Here is a 25091-nt window from a genome sequence, read left to right on the forward strand (position 1 = left end):
AACGGAGATGGACTACATGTTCGAGCAAAGTGACAGAAAGCACTATAAAAACGTTAATGGAAGGGTTTCCGAAAAAGGTTCAAAATTTCATCACTAGTGATTAAAACTATAAAAATAATTTTTTTTGTAAATTGTAATAATAATTTCAATCAAATAAAAAAAAAATTAAAGCTGTAAGTTTAGTGGTTTCTTTTTTATAAACATATATGTATGTTAAGAATTTTTCGATCTCACTCCTTACTTATATACATACATTTCTTTAAATGTTTTCACAATTTGAATATTTGTCAAATGATTTGAACTTATAGTAAAATAAATATTTCCTGTTCATTTTTTTTTACACAAAGAAAAATTAAGCAGTTTTGTAACGATTTATTTTACTTAATTAAAGTTTTTATTTATTAAAGTATCATAATAGTTATTAGCATACATTCCCAAACATATAGCATGCGATATATTTTGTTTGGATAATCTTATCCATATACACTGTGTATTAGTATCTTTGATTGTACATACAATAACCTTTCATGCTCTCAGCTTTTGATACCATTGTCAATCTCGTGTTTATTAATATCTTTTGTCTCCTTTTTTCAAATAGACAAACAATTTATCTTGTAATTATGTGAAAGAATAATTAGTCTATTTCTTTTACATTCATTAAATTTTGGCACATAACTATAATAATCTTTTCTGAATAACCTAACGCTTTCTATTTGCTAATCTTGCGATCACTTACAATTAGTCAGTTGTGAAGATAAAGATAAGAAGTAAATATAATCTCCAATATTTTAATATTAAATTTTGGTAAAAAATTCAAATAAAAGTTGCTACTTTTATTATTTGCAAATCTTCTTCAAACTACAAAAAAAGACATTAATAACATATATACATGCGAAGGCTTAATAAATTTTTGGTGTAAGGAAAGTAGAAGACATCTAAATAATTATTACCACGTTCTAGTTTGTTGTGGTATTCAGATAACTCAGTAATATCGGAGCACGTTTTGAGCCTAACCTCAAATTTTACACCACCCGTGGTAAAATCATCTAATCATCTTCAGATAACACTGTAATATCGGAGCACGTTTTGAGCCTAACCTCAAGTTTTACAAAACTTATATCATATAAGACTAAGTATATTACACAGCTATTAAGTCAGATTTTGCTTAAAATTATATTTCTTTTAACAGTTAATATCTAATTTTTGTCAACTGATTAATTAATAAATTTAAATTTTATGATAAATTGTTTTTTTTTTTTTGAAAAGAATTATATTGTGATGCAGTTTTTATTTCCAGGCGGGGTATGCTTAGCCTGTCCAAATTCTTCAGCTCTCATCGGCTAAATACAACTTATTGGCTATGACTAGCTAATGAGTATAATCCGACGAGATAAATACTTCGGCTCTCGGTCGGATAATGACTAATTATTTGTGAATACAGCAGTGTTGCCACCAAGAAAATTATAAACTACACATGTCTCATACCTAAATTACACATACGAGAAAAAATTACACATGTAAATAAATGTTCGTGATTTCAATAGGAGAAATGGTCTAAAATGGTCATAAATATAAAAGGTTTGTCATAGTTGACTCTGGGATGTTTGGACCAAATACGATCACTTTATTGTTAATGGACAATTTTCACTTGCGGTGATTTTAATTTATCCAGGAATTGGATATATGAGGGATATTAAAGCAAGGTCTCTGTTTTTTAGTGAACTTTTCTAATTTAATGAATTCTTGAGATCGGTCAAATATATCAATTCCAAATACGCTTTTAACAAATATTAATCAATGTTCATTCGGAGATTGTTCCATTGGAAATTGTTACATTTCTATTAAAATTTAACAATATTTAAAAAATAGCACTCCGTTTGCTTTCGAATTTGAATTTATTCCTAATTTAAGTGCTTTGAAATCAGTTTTGTTTTCCGTTTCAAAGATAAATATTTTTTACTATTTGTTTAAAAATTATAGCTCTGATCATTTTCCTTCCCAGTAAATACTTTACCAGTAAAATCTTGTAACGTTTATATTTTTAAAATTTGTAGTTATAAATTTGAAATAAAGCTTCCAAAATAGTAAATCGTAAGTCAATTTTATTGTTTGTTATTTAAAACACACACCAGACACCAGACAGACAATAGCATAAACACAAAACAGTTCTTACGGGTATAAAAAATAACTAGTAACAATTTGTAAATACATTTTTCTCACACAAATTCCTACGTTCTTGTTTTTATACCCTTCACCTTCGTGGATATTCTGAATCCTTATATATAGCGGAGTCGATTAAGCCATGTCCGTCTGTCTGTTGAAATCAATTTTGTGAAGACCCCAGATATATTCGGGATCCAAATCTTGAATAATTCTGTCAGACATGCTTTCGAGAAGTTTGCTATTTAAAATCCGTCCATAAATAACGGAGATATGAGCAAAAATCTGAGACAACCTCTGAAAATTTCATCAAAAAAAGACATGTGTGTTGGTTTCATTGCTTTGCGTGTTTTGTTTTTGTTTTGACAAAAAAGCAACAATACGTATGTTTGGATGTGTGTTGGTTTCATTGCTTTGCGTATTTTGTTTTTGTTTTTTTTTTGTTTTGTTTCCTTTGTGACTTCTACAATTTGATATATTTAGGATGCTGTACTGAAAGTGGGCAATATACAGTATCGGCCATAACTAAAGCACCCCCTCAGTGAATTTTTTTCATATTATATTTTCTTTTATAAAAACCAATTTTTAAATTTCGAATATGTATTATTTTCATTTGTTAATATGTTTATTATTGATAAACAAATACTTTTAAAGTTAATCTTTTCATAAGTGGTAACATAAAATCAAAAAATATTTTAAGGTAGAAAATGAAACGGACAAAACTAAAGCACCCCTTGATGGATATAATATAACACTAATTTTAATTACTATTTTGTTGCAAATCCTTTGCATTGGATAACACAAACACATCACTTAGGCATAGATGATATTAAGTTTTATCTTGTCTTGCAATATTCCTTCCCAGGCTATTTTAACGGCTTGGAATAAATCGTGAAAATTTCCGATCCTTATTTCGGCAATTTTCACGTTTTATTTTCATATTAACAATATCCCTCAAGTTCTCAATAGGATTGATATTGGGAGATTGAGGAGTCCAATGAATAACTTGAATTTTATTGCTCTGTAGCCAAGTCTTACAAATTTTGGAGGTGTGCTTAGGATCTTTATCCTGTTGGAAGCTCCCTTTAAGTGGCCTCTCTTCACTGGCATAAGGCAACATTACATCTTTCATTATATCACGGTACATGAAATGATCCATAATCCCATTAATTTTATGAATTGGCCCAATTCCTTGACCAGAAAAGACACCCCAGACCATTACATGGCCTCCTCCATGTTTAGTTGTTCCTTTGCAATACTTAGGATTTAGTCTTTTTCCTTTTGGTCTGCGTACACGTCTTATTCCATCGGAACTTTTTAAGTTGTATTTGGATTAATCAGTGAATAGTACTGTCTTCCATTTTTTGACACTCTAGTCGATGTGCGCTTTGGCAAACTCCAATCTAGCTTTCTTGTTATTTGCTGATATAATGGGTTTTTTTTTGCTGGTCGTCAACTGAATAATCCGACTTCTACTGCTCTTCAACGGATTGTTCTTTCGCTAACGCATAATCTTAAACTTGTTCATACTTGACTAGATTATGCTATAGGATATTTTTGAATTGCTCTTTTGATCAAGGAATCATAATACCGTGTTTTTTTTCGTGGACGTCCTCCAGAATGCACCGTTGATATGCGACCAGTCTGCAAAAACTTTGAAATGAGCCTGAAAAAAACTGATCTGTTAATTGAAAATTATTTACTCAATTCATGTCGTGATAAACCCGTCTTCCAGTCTTCAATAACTTTAATTTTAAATTCACTGGAGTACTTTTTCCATGCCATTGTTTTTATTACAATAAACTGTATAAAACTTAAATTATACACACTACGCCTTCCTTTATTTTTATCTTCTGGAATTTTTAAATCCATTCGTTGTCAGTCCCGTCAATTCACAATGCAAATATACAGTAACGTAGTCAAATTTTTAAACATCTTATAAGGGGGTGCTTTTGTTTTGTCCGTTGCGTTTTGTGTTTTTATATGATTTATCATTTTAAATTAATTGTTCATAAAATTATCTTTTACTAAATGAATGTTATATGGACATTAACAATATTAGTTAATAAAATATATACAAATCAGAATTCAAAAAAGAATTTTTTATCAAAAAAATTATGTTTTAAAAAAATCTATTGAGGGGGTGCTTTAGTTATGGCCAATACTGTACATACATATATACTAATTATTATAAAAAATAGTAATGCATCCACAACAAAGGTGAAGGGTATATAAGATTCGGCATAGCCGAATATAGCACTCTTACTATAACTGCAATTACCGTTACCGATATAATAGTTTATACCGTTATCTGTAAATACCTTTACCCTTATTCTATAAACAATTTAAAATTATAATTGAAAATTAAGTTTTTTCCAATAAAAATTTGTAATAACTTGTAAAAATGTATAAGTTATTGAATAATATTTGTTGTTTTATATTTTTTGTTGGAATTAAAAGTCTTTAATATAAACTAAAATTTAGTTTCTATTACCAATATTACGCAAACAAAACTATCACTAACGGCGAAATGTCCACTTGGAAAACCAAACATAGCAATCTCCAAATTACTTATCATATTTTTCTGCAAACCTTAATGTTAATTTTGTTAAAACTTGAGTCATATCCTCATACAATAATTCCATTATACTGAGTAACAAACGAGTACAATATAATAAATATGAATACATTTAGAGATACTGGATTTTTTATTTATCAACTAAAATAGAGGATATATGTAGCTACTTTCCCTCATATAAAGTACATATTTATTTCAGTCGGTTTTCAAATCTGAACAATCCATAATTCATTCATTCAATTAAAATCCAAAATGTAGATAAAAGACATACATTGACAATATATTTTGGATATAATTGGAATTTAAAATTACACATGAATTACACATTCACTCAATTACACATGGGCTACACATCCAAGTTAAAATTACACACAATATGTGTAATTACACATGAAGTGGCAACACTGGAATACAGTCTATGGATGCAATCCGAGGAGACAAATTTTTCAGCTCTCGTCAGCTAACTACAACTTATTGGCTATGACTAGCTAATGAGTACAATCCGACGAGATAAATACTTCGGCTCTCTGTCGGCTTACGACTAATTATTCGTAAATACAGCCTATGGATGCAATCCGATGAGATAAATTCTTCAGCTAACTACAACTTATTGGCTATGACTAGCTAATGAATACGATCCGACGAGATAAATGCTTCGGCTCTCGGTCGGCTAAATACGGATTTTAACTACGGTGTTAATACGAAGTAAGAATTTAGGTCTCGTCTAATTATGCTTTGATACCCGGGCGCAAAGTATAAGTAGATCGGGACTTCAATTCTAGCTTCTCTTGTTCCTGTTTTCTTAGATGTCTTATATTAGAATTCACATATACTGTTTGGGAATTATTGACAACAAATTAGAATTCATATAAACTGTTTAGGAATTATTGACAATAATATACTAATACATATTGTATTAGTATTAATTATGTTATGTTGACGTATTGACTTTTGTAACTGCACGTTACAATATTATATTTCTTGTTATTTAAAATTATATCCTTATGTTGCAAATGTTATAGTTAAAATTGTATTATTTGGGGTATTCACATGGTCTTTTATTAGTCATATTTTCTTAATGTCCTAATATATTATAATAGTTGTTGTGTTTTAAACAAAAAAAGTATTATTTTATGACAAAACAATAAACATAGCTCAAATAGTGTTATTAGTTTAGAACTTTTTTCTTTGAAACGCAACAAAAATTTGTTTAAACTATCATAATATATTAGGACATTATGACAATATGACTAAATAGTAGAGCGTGTGAATACCCCAATTATCTGAATTGTACTACAAAATCATTTTTTTTTATTACATAATTTTGATAATAATGCTAATACTTTATTTATTTTTTTTTTGAAGAAAAATTAACTTAAATTTGTGAAATACTTATTTTTTAAAAAAATTACGAGAAATATTCAAATACACTCAAAGTTGATCATATTTACTATTTTACCTTTTTCTTGTATATCATTACTTAAATTTATATGTATCATTCCTAATACCTTTAATCAATACCTCATTCGCCAAAAAATTGCCAAATAATTGGTTTTTCTCGAAAATTAAATCGCAGGTACGGAAAAACTATAAGAGATATTTTTATAATTAAAATAAAATTCTGAAATTTGTTTAACAAAATTTTTAAAAATTTGAAAATGGAGTTTTGAAACTACCGTTAAAAAATTTAATTTTTTTGTTCATACCTAAGAATAGGTTAACGGTATCCTACGAAGACAAAAACTCATACACAATTAAATATGGACATATTTTAAGTAAAAATGAGCTTTTATTTTAATATTTATCAAAATGTGTTAATTTTGTTCCTACCTTTCTTGTTCTATTTGTCTGAGACACGTTAATGGCCTGGCGAATTTTTAATAACTTTAAAATTTTTTGACCAATTTCTGTTTTTTATGTCTCATTAGAACGACAATTACGTACACATTTCGATTCTTTTAAATTAAATTGCAAAAGTAATTTTTTAATGGCAAAATTTTTACAAAAACTGAAAAAAATGCATTTTATCCCCTTGTAAATGCATCTCAAAACTTCAGAGGGCTTTTTTCAGGATGATTTTTTTACTAATGTTCACCAAACTGGAGGGTGAGAATGGCCAAAATCCAACTTTCGTTTATTAAGGGCCACCCTAATACATATATTGTTACTTTTTAACTAAATCATTTTTATGAGTTTAAATTAGTATCTAGTCTACACTACAATATGTATTATTTACAAAATTTCTAAAATATCAACAACACAATCATCACGTCACGTATATTCCAGCATTGATGGGCCCATCAATCGGAACAATATAAAACGAAACATAAGTATACAAAAACATAAAATTTTGTAAGTAATATCATTTATAATTTAATTAATATACATTGTAGGTATTCTAATTCAGTCCAGTCCCGTCCGATTCTATTTTGTTCTTTTCTCATTTGCCTAAGCAAAATATTTTAATTACTAGTTGTTAATTTTTATTCTTTATCTACTTTAGTAAGCATTCTGCTTAAATATGTAAATATTTTTGAATTTTTGAATTTCTCTTTCTCCTTATTTTTATTTTCTCTTATCACTTTATTTGTTTTGATCAATAAATTTCTATGTATTAGGTCATGTATTTTTAGGGACAACTTCAGCAAACTCAGGGTATTTTAGTTGTCAATGTGTAAGACAAGGGAGGAACACGTATACCCTACATGATGCAGATCTTGCCATGACTTAATTATTTGATACCTTGCATTATATTTTATTTTTGCCTTCTCTTTGGTGGTTTTTACTTATTGGCATGGGGAGAAGGTTATATGCTTACGCGCAGAATGAAATGGGTTGAGAACCACTACTACTATGTGTAGAGTTAGCCGGACACAGACTTTCATAACTTCAAATTATTAAATCTTTTGCAATTTTTTATTATTACAAATGAAACCAGCGCGCAACAAACATGAGAAAAAACATAATCATTCCTCTTGTCATTTATATTTTAATACATTATATGACTAACAATGTAAAGAGTCAATATTTTTACTGGAAAAAAAATATAATCGCTTAAAAGGATTCAATTTTTAGTGGCACATATTTTAATTTTTTGTTAAAAAATTGTTTTATTTTAATATTTTGTTCTCTACCCTCCAGCTTCCTCTTGAGCACACCCCAAAGGTGTTTTTTTATTTTATTTTTTTAACCATTTACTTAACCGAGCCCTTAGTGGCATTATATGGTTAATAAAAGCTAAAAAAGTTTTATTGAGTTAAAGTCCGGTGACTGGCATTCCATAAGAGGTACTTTGTTGACAGAAAACCAGTCCTTTGCCAATTTTTAGGAGTTCTTCGGATCATTGTCTTGCTGAATCTCACATCTCAAGGGCATCACTTCCTCAGCAAATGGAAGCATTATGCTTTGCAATATATTTACTTAGTCTGTTCTTTATCCAAAATATTGGAACGACACCAGAAGAAGAGAAACACCCCCATATCATGATGGATCCAACGCCGTGGTTTTCGGTGGATATTATCATTCCCAAAAAAAATATGGATGTATTAAATCTAATATCTTCGGATCAATACAAGATTCAAATCATAGTCTTTAGATCCTCCTTTATTCGACTTTAATTTTAAAATCATTAAAATATTTATCGTGCTGTAAAGTACCAACCAATCATGATCGTAATAAATGGCTGTGAAGAGCGAAATTTTAATACTTATTTACAAATTTTAAATTTTTTTGGAAGCAAAGTCATCAATATTAATATGCATATTAGATAATACGCATTTTTTGGAAGCTATCTGTAACAAATTTGCAAGAAAAATATTTTCTTTGTCCAATATATTGTCCATTGACGACTAAATTTATTATTTTTATTAAAAATTGGGATAATATGCATATTAGGGTGGGTCAAAATTTTTTTTCTAAAATTTTTGAAAGGCTCAGCGATAAAAATGTTCCAAATGGCGTAGCTAAAATGTATCTAACATTTTATTGCATTATTTTAAGTTTTACTGCCCCCGGATCGCGATTGAATTCTTAGAAAAAGTAAATTTTTTACATCACATTAATTATAGTTTTTTAAGCGAAATAATATTAACTACAGATACCAATATAAAATATTAGCATTCAAATACGGATTCTTACTGTTACCTTTCAGCAGAACATGTATTTACTTATTACTTTTTTATACAAATACCCTAACAAAATGTTTAATTGAGTTTTCTACATACATATTTCGATAAATTACGAAAAAAGTTCTATTATTTATTTGGTTTTCATAATCTGAGAAATGGAGCGCAACAGGAATAGTTGGAAGTGTCCCTTATTTTTTGTTTTGTGTGATTTGAAATATAATATATTGCCAACCTATGCAGATCTGATGATATTTTATGAGTGGACCAGTCATAGCCTTAAATATGAGAGGGAAACTAAAAAAGAACCAACATATGAAGAAATAAAAGCCAAAAAATACCTGCTGGAGAACGAATTTTGATAACATACCAGAGAACAGTTACACAAATGGCTATAAGTAGCCAGGTATATTGAGCAGTGCATCTGAACTTGAATATGATCAGTCGGATTGTGAAGAAACAGAACAATTACGAACATTAAAACCTTTTTCTTGGTATCACGATTAGGCAGAGCCTAATCGTATATAGATCTTCGTCTATATATTTCAGTTGAGAACAAATCTAACAACTCTTGCAATATATATTCTAAATGTTTACGCTCCAGTATGGTTTTCTATAAAAACTCTTCCCAGCTGTAAAGGACCTCGACACCTTTTTGAACTAATCAAACTTAGCAGATATGTATTAACAACAACTTTGAAGGTTTGTCGGCCCAGTGATTCAAAGAAACGAAACATCCTGAAAACTAATTAATTGTAATGTTAACAGATCCCCAACAACATATTCGTGAATTAGCTGTCCATCGAATTTTGGAAAATAGATCCACAACATCAAATAAATTACGGCTGTTTCGTCATACTTGACCTTTTGAAATGGGATGCAAATATTACTGAATCACCTATATTAAAATCAGTAGATGAAAAAATCTTCTTCTGTTTATTGAAGAAGGAAACAACGGAGGCATTGAGCCATTTTAACCCTCATGTCATACTCAAGCGGTAAAGAGAGCAGTCAAAGCTGTGAGTAAAGCAACATCAACTTTGTGCAACAAAACAAGAAGAGAAAGATTTATCAAAGCTCAGATAGAATCGAGAAAATCAATACGAAAATTTGATAGCAATAAGAATTTTGTCGCTAAATGAACACTTTTTTTATTATTTTGATTATCCTTTCTTTCAATTCTGTAAACATTTTTGTAATACTTTTTCTCTCTAAATATTTAATATGTTAAGGTATTTATAGACGGCAATACTGAGTATTAATATTTGTCAAAAACTCAAGTATCATAATACAATTTCATCGTCCAAACAAAAGCAAACAAAAATGTCAACAAAATATAAAATAAAAAAAAGTTTGCTGAAAAATATCAATCAACAAAGAAATAAAATATTTGTAATACTGTCGTGTAAACAATAAATGTTTTTTCGAAACGATTTCTTGAAATACCGAATGAATTCAATAATATTTTAAAAAATGTTAATACTCAGTATTGTGGTCTATAAATACCTTTATATGTATGTAATTATCAAGGACCCTAAATAATAATTATGTTCATTTTTCAGGTACCAAAAAATTTACCATTTTAAGAAATATTTTGTAAAAATTGGTTTTAATTATTATGTATAATGAAAATAAATATTTATTAAACATAATTTTTATATCCAATTAATATCTTTTTACATTGGTTCATAACTATTATGATCAATAAATATTTATTTCTCTTACAAATAACTATTACTAATGATTTTTATTATTTTTATTTACGATAATAATTATTTTGAATATTTTCTTGATATTAATTGTTTTATTTTTGCAGATTATGCATGTGGATACATTAGGTGTATAACCTGATTTGTATTCATTGATCATATAATTCATTGATTCTTAATTTTAAGTGGTTATACCTCGAATTAATTTACAATCAGCGTTGCCGCTTTGGTCCAATTGGACCAAAATTGGTAGTTTGAAGTTAACAAATTGACTTTTGGTAGTTTGGTTGGTTTGTTCCGATATTTGTCGTATTTTGGTAGCCTACGATATTTCTGAATACAGAAGTATTTTTAAGAACAAAATAATTAAAATAACAACGAAAAAACTACTTGCAAAATATGAAGATAGCATTTTCTAAAATATTTAGTTTAGTCAGGTAAATGTGTATTTATTTAGTAGTGTTGAGTTCAAAAAATGCCAAAGGGCTCTCAAAACTTTTATTTTCTAATAATATGTGTTAAACTCTACTTCAATATCATTCTTCCTCTGGATAATTTTATAGCAGCAATAATATAATTTTAAGTTAACTATTAATTTTGAAACGAATTCATATAGCATTTCTCAAATATTTTAAATTTGGTAGGTTTTGGTTGGCTTTGGTAGTTTTTAATTAGAAATTTGGTAGGAAAAATATTTTATGAGTGGCAACGCTGTTTACAATAAAACTAAAGTAACGGGACAATATAAAGTATTTTAATATTTATGTATAAGAAATTTTCAAGTGCATAAAACATTGATATCATATTTCGTTGCGATATCAGTTGTAATTTTGGTGTTCCATTTTTATTATAGATTTTAACAATAATTTTCAAGTAAACAAGTGTTATTTCTTTTCAAATAGAGCAATGTTTTTATGTTTTGTTTCAAGCAATGTTTTTATGTTTTGTTTCAATAAAACATCAGTTATTAAAAAAATTGTGTGACTAAACGTTATTATATAAAATGAGTTATAACAGTTATGTTATTTCTTATTCATAACTATTAAAAATAATTAATAATATATCTATCGAATAGTAATAGTTATGCTTGAGAAATACTTTTATTTGATACCCATCCTAGTTATCATCAATTTTTAAAAATAAGAATTGGAAATAATAATTATAATTAATAAATAAAATAATAATTTATTATTAACTATTAAGTCCTTGGTAATTATAATTGATTTCTATTTTTACAAATCAATAGAGTTACCTAGAATAAACTTGCTCTATTATCATGCTCTATTGTCAGTTCATGCTCTATTGTCAGTTTTAATTAAATTTTTGAAAATTTCAACATGTTATAACATTATAAATCGAGAAATTCTAATGGCAAAAATTACCATGATCAATGAGATGTGAAGACTATCAACATTCAGGAATGTATCGACTTATTCAAATTAAACTTTAAATAGCCCTCTAACCAATTTACATTCTAATTTGTATATTTATTCATAACCAATTTATCCTCAATGTACATTTTCTTCAAGTTTATTTATTTAGACTGATTATGATGGTTTATATTTTTTTGTGCTTTTACATTATCCCACTAGACATTTTAGAGTTTGTTTTTAACAATGGCAGAGTCCATTGTCTAGAATTCTGTGCCGCTTTATGAGCTACTAAAATTTCTTCACCTTATTTTCTATCAAATAAATTAATAGAAAGTACTTCCTGATAATTAAAATTCAAACGGCTGTTTATTTAATTTAAAATAAAAGAATGCAAACTGTTTTTAACAAAGACTTAAGGTAGGGTCAGACTACGCAAATTATTTGACACAAGATGTTTCATGTGTTTGATCAAAATTACATCAAATAATTCATGGGTTGATTTTGTGTTCACACTGTACACATTTATTTGCCATATTTGTTTAATCAAATTACACCGAAATACTATCAAACACACAAAGGGGAAACTATATTTGTCTTGTAGTCACATTTATGGTAATATTTGTTCTAAATAATTATTAAATAAAGCTGCAAAACAACTTTAATTTCTTTCATCAATAAAAAAGACATTTCTAGAAAGTAAAATATTACCAGATTTTGCTTTAAAATTGAAAGAATTATGAAATTTCAGTACTTTTATTTAAACGTTAAATATTTTATGTTTCTAGTTTGAACAAAAAATATTTTTGCACTGCAAACAAGAAAACAGCTGAATTTGGTCAAACAAATTTATTTGCCAATATGAAAACATTCTTGTAATGTGACCAATGTGTGACCACTAAACAGCAAATATTTTCCAGCATTTTGGGTATTTTTTTATTTGATCTTGCAATTCATTTGCAAGATCAAACAGCGTCAAATAACAGCTGTTGCATCATGTGTTATCGCAAAAGTAGTGTTGCTATATCTTAAATTAAAAATCGCAAAATAATGAAAACAAATCGCGAAAAGAACACAAGCTTGAACAATTTAATAATATAGTTATGTAGAACAGCGATGTTCTTAACAACAGCTCAAACAGCAGCATTGGCTGTTAAATAACATTAAGTGAATTTATGTTAATAATGTTATTTTGTATGTGTGTATATATATAATGTACATTGGTATAAGTAGAGCTTTAGGTAGCGTTATATACAATGTACATACTATGAAATGAAGTTATTATAAAATATTAAAAATACATTACAGTCGTTTATATGAAGTCAACAAGTGTGTTGTTTATTAACTTGGTTGTGCCGTTAGTTTTTCTTTAAAGAAAGTTAAAGTAATTTCCACTGATTGACAACAGGTTATGGGCCCAGAGCAAATATGTCGGTTATGGAATTAGTTTTTGCAAAAATCAAACCATTTGATGGTCATAACTTTGATTCTTGGAAGTATAGAGTTGAAAATTTCTTGGAGTCTCAGGGTGTTCTGGACGTTTTAACCGTTGATAAACCAATAGTGACAAAAGATAATGCCCTTGAAGTTACGTCATGGAATGAAAGAAATTCAACTGCAAAAAATTTGATTATCTGCTTAGTAGATGATAATCATTTGGAATATATAAAAGGTAAAACAACGGCGAAACAAATGTGGAGTGTTCTGGTTAGTACTTTTTCTGGAACAAATATGGCCAAGCAAAATATGTTAAGAACGAGGCTGGATAGATTGCGGTACGAAATGGGCAGTGATATGAAGAGACATTTCACAAAGTTTGATGAATGTGTGCGTGAATTAGTGGCGGCTGGTGCAAAGTTGGAGAATAATGAAATTATTTACCATTTATTTAAGTCATTTCCCGAAGACTTTCAGCCACTAATAACGGCACTTGAAAATTTGCCGGACGAAACACTCACAATGGAATATGCCAAATCAAGGCTGTTAAATGAAGAGATGCGGCAAAATGTAAGTAGGGAACTAGTTGGTGAGGCTGTTGGTAATGACACAGCTTTTTATACTGGCTTTAATGGAGAGTGCTACAAGTGTAAAAAGAAAGGGCACAAGAGCTTCGAGTGTCCACAAAACAAAAGAAATAAATTCAAGAAACGTGGTGGTGGCCCAAGCAGAGAACGAAGCCGTGGCGGCAATAATAAAAATAATGAAAGTTCTGCAGTAGCCTTTATAGTGGGAAGCAACGACTGTGAAAAAGATAAATGGATTTTAGATTCGGGTAGTACAAGGCATGTGACAAATAATTTGAAGTCATTAAATTCTGTTGAAATTCTTGATGAGCCATTAGCTATCAGCACTGCACAGGAAGGTGGGACAATTATGGCAACTCATAAAGGTGTTTTTCTGGGTTTTACAAAAGTTCGAGGCGACATCACAAAAATTGAAGTAAATGAAGTACTTTATGCAAAAGATTTGCGTGTAAATTTACTTTCAATTAAGGCCCTACAAGAGAAAGGCCTGGATGTAATTTTTACTCATAATCAAGAAGCACTGATTAAGAAAAATGACCATATTGTGGCAGTTGGTAACATGGCGGATTCATTGTACGTAGTAAACCTAATAAAAAGTGATGCTCAAGTAAATATATGTGAAGTTGGTGACTTGTGGCATCGGCGTTTAGGCCACATAAATCAGGGATATCTAAAGAAGTTGCAAGTTAACAAAATGGTGACTGGTTTTGAAGCAGGTGAGGAAAATGTCGTGTGTGATGATTGTGTAAAAGGCAAACAATCGGAGTTGCCTTATAAAAATCATCGACAACCAACTTCAAGAATTCTTGAAAGAATTCACACGGACGTTTGCGGCCCGATCACACCTACAACACATGATGATTATAAATATTTTCTAAGCTTTATAGACGACTTTAGCCATTTTGCTCAGATACACCTGATAAAACGTAAGTCTGATGTTTTTAATTGTTTTAAAGTTTTCCAACAACACGCAGAAGCAAAATTTGGTTCCCGGATTGCTCATTTAAGATGTGATAGGGGCAGGGAGTACTTGTCGAACGAACAGAAGATTTATTATAATTTAAAAGGTATAAAACTTGAAACAACAGTTGGTTATTGTCCGAGGCAAAATGGCGTGGCCGAGCGGTTTAACAGGAGTGTAGTTGAGAAAGCTAGAACCATGTTAATTGAATCTGGTCTAAACAAGTGTATGTGGGGAGAGGCTGCTCAAGCTGCAGTGTACTTGTTAAATAGAAGTCCTACTAGTAGTGTACAAAATAAAACTCCAGCAGAGGTGTGGTACAATGTGAAACCTGATGTTAGCAAACTAAGGATTTTTGGTTGTCGTGCATATGAATTGTTACCGAAAGAAAAACGTTCAAAGTTTGATCCTAAGTGTACAGAGATGGTGTTTATTGGCTATGCTGTTAACGGCTATCGCCTGTGGAACCCCGTTAATAAACAGATCGTTGTGGCTAGAAATGTAAAATTTGATGAAAGTAATTTCCCAGCAAAAGTAATGTCTAAAACTAAAGTAAAATGCGATGGTGATGAAAAATCGAAAATCAATGAAGATGATGTACTTGTTGTAAAAAGTAATAAAGTGCCAGTTGTAGAAGGGGAAGAAGCCGATTCAATTTTGGAAATGGAACCCTTTGAAGGTTTCGATGATGAAGATGGTGATACGACAATCACTGAAGATGGTGGTGCTGGTGATGAAAGTGATGCTGGTGGTGAAGGTGATGCTGTTAGTGAAGGTGATGCTGTTGATGATGGTGGTACCTGCAACGATAAAGAAATTCAAGGGAACAATGATGAAGAAGAAGCAGTTGCGCTCCGGCAGCAAACAAATTTGGCAGGTCAAAGGCAAAGTTGCCGTGAGCGCAAAACCCCAGGCAAGTTAACTTATAATACTTATTTTGATCAGATAAATCTGTCCAAAGTAATTCTTTCAGCTGAACCTGCTTGTTTTAATGAAATTGAGTTGAGGCCCGATAGACTACATTGGATGCAAGCAATTGAAGAGGAGCTTTTGTCTCTCCAAAAGAACAATACTTTTTTGCTAGTAGAAAAACAACCAGATATGAAAGTCATCACTTGTCGGTGGGTTTTTAAATTAAAAACCGATAATAATGGTCAACCCATCAGGTATAAGGCAAGACTAGTAGCTCGTGGATGTCAACAAGACTACGGTATCGATTATCAACAAACTTACGCACCAGTTGCCAGAATTGCAACCATACGTACCGTCCTAGCAGTGGCAATTCAAAAAGGTTACAAAATTTGCCAAATGGATGTTAAAACTGCTTTTCTTAATGGTGAGCTAAATGAAACGGTTTATATGACGGTCCCTGACGGTATGAGAGTGAAAAAGGGAATGGTGTGCAAGTTAAATAAAGCCTTATATGGCTTGAAACAATCACCTTTGTGTTGGTACAGGAAGTTTTATGATGCTACAATAAAAATGGGTTTCACCAGATCGCAACACGACTATTGTGTTTACGTTAGAACTCAAGATAAGTACGTTATATATATGGTGCTGTACGTCGATGACTTACTGCTTGTTGGTGAGAATGATATGCAATTGAATGATGTGAAAAATAAACTTTCAAAAATGTTTGAAATGGTTGTATCTGATCGGTTTGAACAGTTTCTTGGAATAGAGATAAACTATGATGTAAAATCCAATGTAATATCAATGTCACAAAAGAAAGCCATCAAGGAAGTACTTCGATTTATGAATATGGAACAGTGCAACTCCGTCTCCACACCAATGGATAAGTCAATGCAATTTGGAAATATTAAAAGTGAAGAAAAGGTAAATGCACCATACCGAGAAGTAATTGGAAGAATCATGTACATAATGCTATGCAGCAGACCCGATATATGCTATATCTGAATTGAGCCGATACCAAGAATCTCCAACTATTGTGCATTGGCAGGGTGTAAAACGGTTGGTGAGGTATTTAAAATCAAGTTTAAATATGGAATTATTATACAAGAAAAATGTAAGTGAACAGCCATTAGTTGGCTTTGTTGATGCTGACTATGCCGCTGATGAACGAACTAGGAAATCAACAAGTGGATATTTGTTTAAAGTTTTTGGAAATACTGTTACATGGACATCAAAGAAACAACAAGTAATCGCATGTTCAACAACCGAAGCGGAGTATGTGGCGTTGTCTTTGGCGGTGCAAGAAGGTGTTTGGTTGCGCGGTTTATTGTCAGACCTCTTAATTGATGTAAAAACAATAACAATTTTTGAGGATAATCAAAGTGCCATTAAATTAGCTCATAACATGGAAAATAAGAGAGTAAAACACATCGATGTAAAGCACCACTTTATAAGGCAAAAGGTTGAAGAAGGTGTAGTTGAAATCGATTATGTAAGCAGTAATGAACAAGAAGCAGATATTCTCACAAAGCCATTACCAAAGCAAAAATTTGCTTACCTCATGGAGAAGCTGTCATTAATCCATCGAGAAGGGGTGATGTAGAACAGCGATGTTCTTAACAACAGCTCAAACAGCAGCATTGGCTGTTAAATAACATTAAGTGAATTTATGTTAATAATGTTATTTTGTATGTGTGTATATATATAATGTACATTGGTATAAGTAGAGCTTTAGGTAGCGTTATATACAATGTACATACTATGAAATGAAGTTATTATAAAATATTAAAAATACATTACAGTCGTTTATATGAAGTCAACAAGTGTGTTGTTTATTAACTTGGTTGTGCCGTTAGTTTTTCTTTAAAGAAAGTTAAAGTAATTTCCACTGATTGACAACACAATTCATAATTGAAATTGAATGAAAATGTTATTATGTTTTATCCCAGTAAGCACCAAACACCCAAAAATTCAAGCACGTGAACATTTTGTTGGAATTTGTCTTGAATGCAAATGTAATTATGTTTCAAACTTGAAAAATATTTGAAAAATTAAATATTATTCAAACAAAAAACATATGGCTTGAATTTATTTTTCCTTTTTACTGGAGAATGCTATTGAAATAAAGTGTAATACAACTGTAATTCAATTGCTTGACTATAATTCAATTCTTGAATTACACTTGCTTTCAACTTGAATTCCAGTAAAAATGCTTATTGTTTTTTTAATAAATATTATTAATCGAACACGACTTTTTCCAAATTTTTTTCATTCAGAATAAGAACATGTTCATAAATATTATAAAATTTTACGGAAATGTTTACCTTTTTTACATAAATTTTTAATTAATTCCAATTCAATCGCATTATCTAAAAATTTATAATAAAAATTTTTATATGATACCAAAATCAGAAAAGTAAAAAAAGCTATTAGACATATTCTTCTTCAGCAGTAAAAAAAAAATAAACAGGTCATACTGTTTAAGAATTATTTTTTAATTACAATCAATTCATACTATTTATGTATGTATAAAAAATTTTCTTTGATTTTAAACTCAATCTGTATAAAATTTCAGTTAATATTCCATATGTACATATGAGCAATTTTAACTCCTTTTAACATTTAACTGAGCAAATTTAACTCCATGTATAAATAAAAAATGAACAAACATGAGACTATGTTAAACGTATAAAAATATAAATCGCATAAAATTGCAAAAATCGCAACATAGACTTCATGTCTTCAATTAGTTTTTCTCCCAGTATGTCATCCTATGCTGAATGACTTTTATGTGAAGAAGACTTCATTTATTGATGCAATTATTTAGTGAAAATAATAATAATAAAAAAACAAATATTGAATATATATTTATGTTAAAAAAAAAAATAGTGAATTTGTGTCTTTAATTTAGTACCAAAAATATTTAAATAAACTCCTCTTATTTTTCCGCCATACTAGGCAAATAACTTTCTGTTTTTCTCTATTTGATCAAACAATTATTTCATGAAAGTATTTGATATAGTGTGACCACACGGCAAATAAATTTACTGATTCTTTTTCGTAGCTGTTTGGTCAAACAAAAAGTGAAAAATTAAATTCGCTATATGATAACAAAATTCATTAAAATTTTGATAAAATAATTGCTTTTGAATTCGAAATAAGTGCTTTAACCTTAAATATATTTGCAAGATCAAATTATATATTTTTTAGGTATTTATATAGCCAGTGGTCACACTTTGTTCACATTAAGAAAATATTTTGTGTGCCGACAAATAATTTTGTTTGACTAAAATCATCTGCTTTGTTGTTTGCTCTAAATTTTATTTGTGGTCAGATTCAGGCAATGAAATATTTGACGATAAATGTCAAATATTAGCTTTGTCGGTCAGACACAATAAAATATCAAATAAAAGTATGGAGTACTGGCTGACACGGTGCGCTTCGCCACCCCAATTAGAAGAAAGAAATAGTACTATTAAGTCTCCCTTTGTGAATTAATAATAATTCAGGATACATGTCTCTAGTTTCAAGTTTATTGGTTCATTGTAATGTGGATTCTAGCTCATTCGAAACGTATTATTATTATAAAAGTACCATAAATACCCACATTTTGTATTCCCACTCTGCATCATGAATGCCCAATTTCATATTTCTAGACCCATTGTTCTTGAAAATCAATAGAAATGTTCCACTAAAGTCACCTTTTGCGAATTCTAGCTCATTCAGAATCATGTGTGTCTAATTTTTAGGTTTATTATTATAAAATATTCCAAAAGTACTATTAATTAATAAAGAAATAGTACTGTAGCCAACTATTATGTACATAGGTAAAATAATTTAATATAATAAAAGGTACAATTAGAAGATAAAGTACCAATTTTCCACAATTGAACCCCCGTTTAGTTTGAAATCAAAGTAATTTCCTGATTATAGGTTCAATATTTTATAAAATTCAAAAAGTACCATTTTGAAGAACGAAAAAGCACTCCTTTGGTTTAGTTCTCCTTTTGTGAATCATAATACTATTGAGCCCCCTATTATTGATTACTTCTTTACTGAGAAGCATATTAGCCAACATTAATGAATATAAGCTAACTAATTTAATATATTAAAAAAGTACCATTAAAAGAAAATGTACCAATTTTCCTTTAAGCTCTTGAACACCCTTCAAGTTTGAATTTTAAATTTTTTAGCTTTTCCTATGTTACTGATTATGTTTCTATAACACTTGATATTTAATAAATTATACCAAAACCGATCGTTTTTCAATTTTTTAAAATCGAAACCGCGGTTTTGAAATTCTTCGGTTTTTTTGGAAAGTCTACTTTATATGTATGTATAATTGAATTTCTATTTTCACATAGCATTAGTTTCGATATTAGGTGCATTCCTTATGTTTTATTGCCACATGAGTTTTATTATTATTAATAAGTATTAGAGTAACTTCGGGTATTGTGGACTATGCGTCTAATGTGGACCAGTGTCTTTTTTCAGAAACTATTGAAGGTATGATAAAACTGATTTGTCGTACATTTTACAATTTGTTTGAAACCAAAATTGCACATTTGCTTTCATGAGTAATTGATATGTTGGCTTTTTATTCTTGTATTGAAATTAATGCGCGTGCTCAACATTTTTTTCGGCTAAAGTAAGAAACAAAATTTGGTACAGTTACTTGGTAGAATTTAATGTTTGGTTGTTTTATATAATTAAAGTGGACACGTAGTTTTGCATATATTTGGTAAGAATTTAAGCACATTTAGATTATTAGGTAAAAATAATTTTTTACCACTGTAACCCAAGTTCGTGTAATGTGGACTTGAATTACTTTATGTACTACTGGTCCATATTACCCGACAATAACTATGTACTTTGTAAGCAATCTATCTAAGCCAAGAACGCGACTTTTTAGTTTGTATTAATAAAAATATATTGAAATAAAATTTTTTAATCATGATTAGCTGGTTCATGAATTTTATGTATTAAATACTAGTCCACATTACCCTCATATAGTGGTCCATATTACCATCCAATTTTTTTAATGCTGGTTTTTGGGTTCCTTACAATATTTTCACATACATTTTTTATACTTTGACGGAAAAAATGTTCAACTGCAAAAACAATTAGAGAATACATTAGCAATTTATTGCTTCACAACTTTTTTAATATCCATATATATTGTGGCCAAAATTTAGAAAAAACACATTACCCGAAGTTACTCTAACTGTAATACATATGTACTTACTAAATAAATATTTATGTTTATTTTCTTTTATTTTATTTCAGGACCACGCCATTTGGGAACCATTGCTTGATATTATAAATAACGATCCGTCTATAGAGTTTCTTATCATTGTGACTGCTACTCTTTGCAATCTTCTACTTGAATTTTCTCCGGCAAAAATACCACTTCTCAATTCAGGAATTATTGAAAAACTATCGAACTTATCTGACCATGATGAATCTTCATTAAAGTTAAATTGTATATGGGCTTTAATGAACTTATCGTATCAATCCGAAGAAAATACAAAAACCAATATTATTAATACATTCGGTGTAAGAAGAATCTTGAGAATTCTTAACGAATCGAATCCGTTAGTTCTCTTAAAAACATTAGGTTTGCTGAGAAATCTTCTTTGTCACACTTATCATATTGAACTAATAATGTCGTCACACTCGAAAGATATTCTAGATGGCTTCTGCATAGTTTTGGAAAATAATAATTCACCCGAGATAAAAGAACAAGTGCTGTGTATTCTAGCAAACATTGCCTCAATGAATCAAAAAGACTACATAACATCAAATAGTAATATTATGGACATAGTTTGTGAGTTATTGGTATGTATTAAAGTAAATATATAATATGTAGGAAGTAAATGCTCAGACCACTCTGTTTGTTTTCTCTACAAACAGACGTGCATTTTATTCTCTCCGCGATTTTATTAAAATTTTATTGTTTTTAGTGCAAATAAAAATTTTAAAAATTAGCGATTGGACGCTTTGAAATTATATTTGTGTCTAGTGATAAATATAAAAATTTGCAAAAGCAATTTTGTTTAAAAAAAAGAAAAACAACTGGTTTAAAAAAAACATAAAGTGTTAATTCCTTTTGTTTGTTTTAAAAGAGCACATGAATTCTCATGATGAGAGGAGGCTCAGTATGAACGGCAGAAATGCCTACATATTTCTTAACGGGGAGAGTGATCAAAACAAAAAAATAAATGACCCCAGCTACAACAAAAATTATTTAACCTTCGCTTTACCAAAGGTTTTTTTATGTACATGGTTTACCAATACCCACCCGGGTGACACTACACTTTTATAAATATATGCGACGAATGAAATTTTAAAAACCTTATAAAAAGTTTAAAATGTTTCCATTAAATTCTATAGAACCTTAAAATTTGTTCAGTGAGTATAAATTTATTTTAAATCGAAACAAAATTAAAAAAAAATATTAAACCAATAAAAACGATGTGGTCACCCGGGTGGGTATTGGTAAAGCGAAGGTTAACCGCCAAACCAGCTGAGAGAGCACGCTCTTGTTCCCCCGTGATACAATTACACGAACAAAATAATACACAAGCAATATCTATATAAAAGAAAATATGAAAAATTTAAATACAACAACAAATATACCAGTTTTAAAAACACAGACAAATACTGTTAATAAACATGCTTGTGATCCACTAACAAAGAATAGTGAGAACTTGAATGTTTTTAACACTAAACAAACCACAATAAATAAAAGATAAGTACATTGAAATTACCAGTACTACCAGGTATGCTTAGATATGTAAGTATTAATAAAAGAAATTTAAGTCCCAAAAATAATGGAACGTCTGTCAAGAAACAGAAGATAGTTGATAATCCCTTGATAGGCAATCGTTTCGCACTCTTGAGCGAGGATAATAATAAGAGTATAAAAGATGGTGCTTACGAAAAGAAATCATTAAATCCACCACCAACATATCTGCGTGAGCCCAGCTCGTATAATTTGGTCAAAACATTTGTTGAACTCATTGGAAAAAATAATTTCCATATTGTTCCAATAAGAAAAGGCGGTGTGCAAGAGACGAAAATAGTCATATACACTGAGGATTTTTATAGAAAAATCTCTCAATACCTAAATGATAATAAAAAGAATTTTTATACCTATCAACTGAAAAGTAGTAAAGGGTTGACAGTTGTCATTAAAGGCATAGAGTCCAGTGTTGAGACTAATGATATCAAGGAGGCTCTGCAAAAATTGGGCTACGAAATAAGAGCTGTAGTTAATATATTTAACAAAGATATAATTCCTCAGCCAATGTTTAGATTCGAGTTGGAGCCAGAAAAAAATAAATTGAGGGGAAATGAAACTCACCCAATTTACTCATCACGATATCTGTTAAATTGTAGAATAACAATTGAGGAGCCTCTTAAAAGAAATAGTCCTGTTCAATGTGGTAATTGTCAAGAGTTTGGACATATTAAAAATTATTGTACCTTGCGAACAGTGTATGTGGCATTCGGAGACCTTCGGTCTTCATCACAATGATATGATATCCTAAAGAATGGTCTCAGAAGAAAATGTGGTAACTGTGGTGGCGATCATTCAGCCAACTACCGCGGATGTCCAGTTTATAAGGAGTTATTGAACAGATTAAGAGAGAGGCAAAACCTAATAAGAGGGAAAACATCTGAAGTGCCAGCCTACAAATTTGAAAACACCTATTCACCAGTCAATTCTGAAGTTCCGCTATTGAACAAACAAGCAGCCTCAACACAATTAAATTCACAATCCAATCAAATTGGAAGCACTTATGCACGCGCTTACCCAGAATATTACCTCTCTTAATCAAAATATGACAAACTTTATGTCGTCCATGCAAAACACAATACAAGAGCTTTTAAGAGCGCAGAACCAAATGATACAAATCCTCTTAACAAAAAAATGAGTTATTTGAGACTATGTTTCTGGAATGCAAACGGTTTAAACCAACACAAATCAGAGGTATCCCACTTCATGCAGAATATAAACATCGACGTGCTTTTGGTTTCGGAAACTCATCTTACCAATAGGTATAACTTTTATATTTCGGGTTATACATTCTACTGTACAAATCATCCTGATGGTAAGGCACATGGTGGCACTGGTATTTTAATTAGAAATCGTTTAAAATCGTTTAGATGAATTCTCAAAAGACTATATGCAGGCAACATCCATTCATCTGGAAAGCTTTGCTGGAGATTTAAATATAAGCGCGATCTATTGCCCACCACGCTTTTCAATGACCAGGAGAAGTTTAAAGAATTCTTTAGCACGCTAGGAGGTCGCTTTCTGGCATGTGGCGACTATAATGCCAAACACACTTACTGGGGCTCTCGACTAATGAATCCCAGAGGTAGACAGCTTTATAAAGCATTAGTTGATCGCAACAATGGCCTGGATATTGTGTCCCCTGGACAACCAACATACTGGCCTGCTGATCGTAAAAAAATTCCTGATCTCATAGACTTTGCCATAACAAAAAATATTAATCGAAATTCAATATCTACATAAATGTCATATGTTTTATCATCTGATCATTCCCCAATTATAGTATCTTATTACGGGAGGACTAACATTTCAAAATTTCATACTGAAACATATTACCTTAAAACAAATTGGATTAAATATAAAAAATATATATGCAGTCATATCCACACAGATCTTTGTATTCAGTGTGAGGAAGATGTAGATAAAAGTGTCAATGACTTTACGTCATTAATTGTATCGGCTCTAAATCATTCAAAGAGTCAAATATTTCCTAAAACTTATATGCACATTTCCAACTCAGATATTGAACGACTTCTTTTAGAAAAGAGAAAACTCAGAAGAGAATGGCAACAAAGTAGATCACCTGCTGCAAAGCAGAGGCTGTCTGCTGCTAGTAAAAATCTGAAAAAAGCCCTTCAATTAGAGGAGGATCGCAGAAATAGAAATTACATTCAAAGTTTAACAAATACCAAACACACAAATTTTTCCCTTTGGAAGGCAACGAAAAATATCAAGCCACCGGTAGAGGGGCAAAGCCCTTTAAGGAAAGCTGACGGTACCTGGGCTCGCAGCACGGAGGAAAAGGCTAAAATATTTGCCGATCACTTAAGTACAGTCTTTCAACCAAACTCGCCAACTACTGTTTTTGAACTTGTAGAGCCACCTGTGTCAACATTATCTAATGATGACATATTAGATATAAGACCAGAAGACATTAACGAAGTAATCAAG

At 30.2% G+C, this 25091-nt stretch overlaps 1 protein-coding gene across 2 annotated transcripts in view; it reads left to right on the plus strand.

Annotated features, from left to right (window-relative positions):
* LOC135954948 (armadillo repeat-containing protein 8-like) overlaps positions 1–25091 on the plus strand; it is a 450125-nt gene that overhangs the window by 379125 nt on the left and 45909 nt on the right. For both annotated transcript variants that reach the window (XM_065505202.1, XM_065505203.1), the window contains one exon: positions 21125–21676. In XM_065505202.1, coding sequence (XP_065361274.1) covers positions 21125–21676 — 552 coding nt within the window. The remainder of the gene's footprint in view (positions 1–21124; positions 21677–25091) is intronic.

Source organism: Calliphora vicina, chromosome 3 (genome assembly GCF_958450345.1).
Source record: "Calliphora vicina chromosome 3, idCalVici1.1, whole genome shotgun sequence".
Lineage (NCBI taxonomy): Eukaryota > Metazoa > Arthropoda > Insecta > Diptera > Calliphoridae > Calliphora > Calliphora vicina.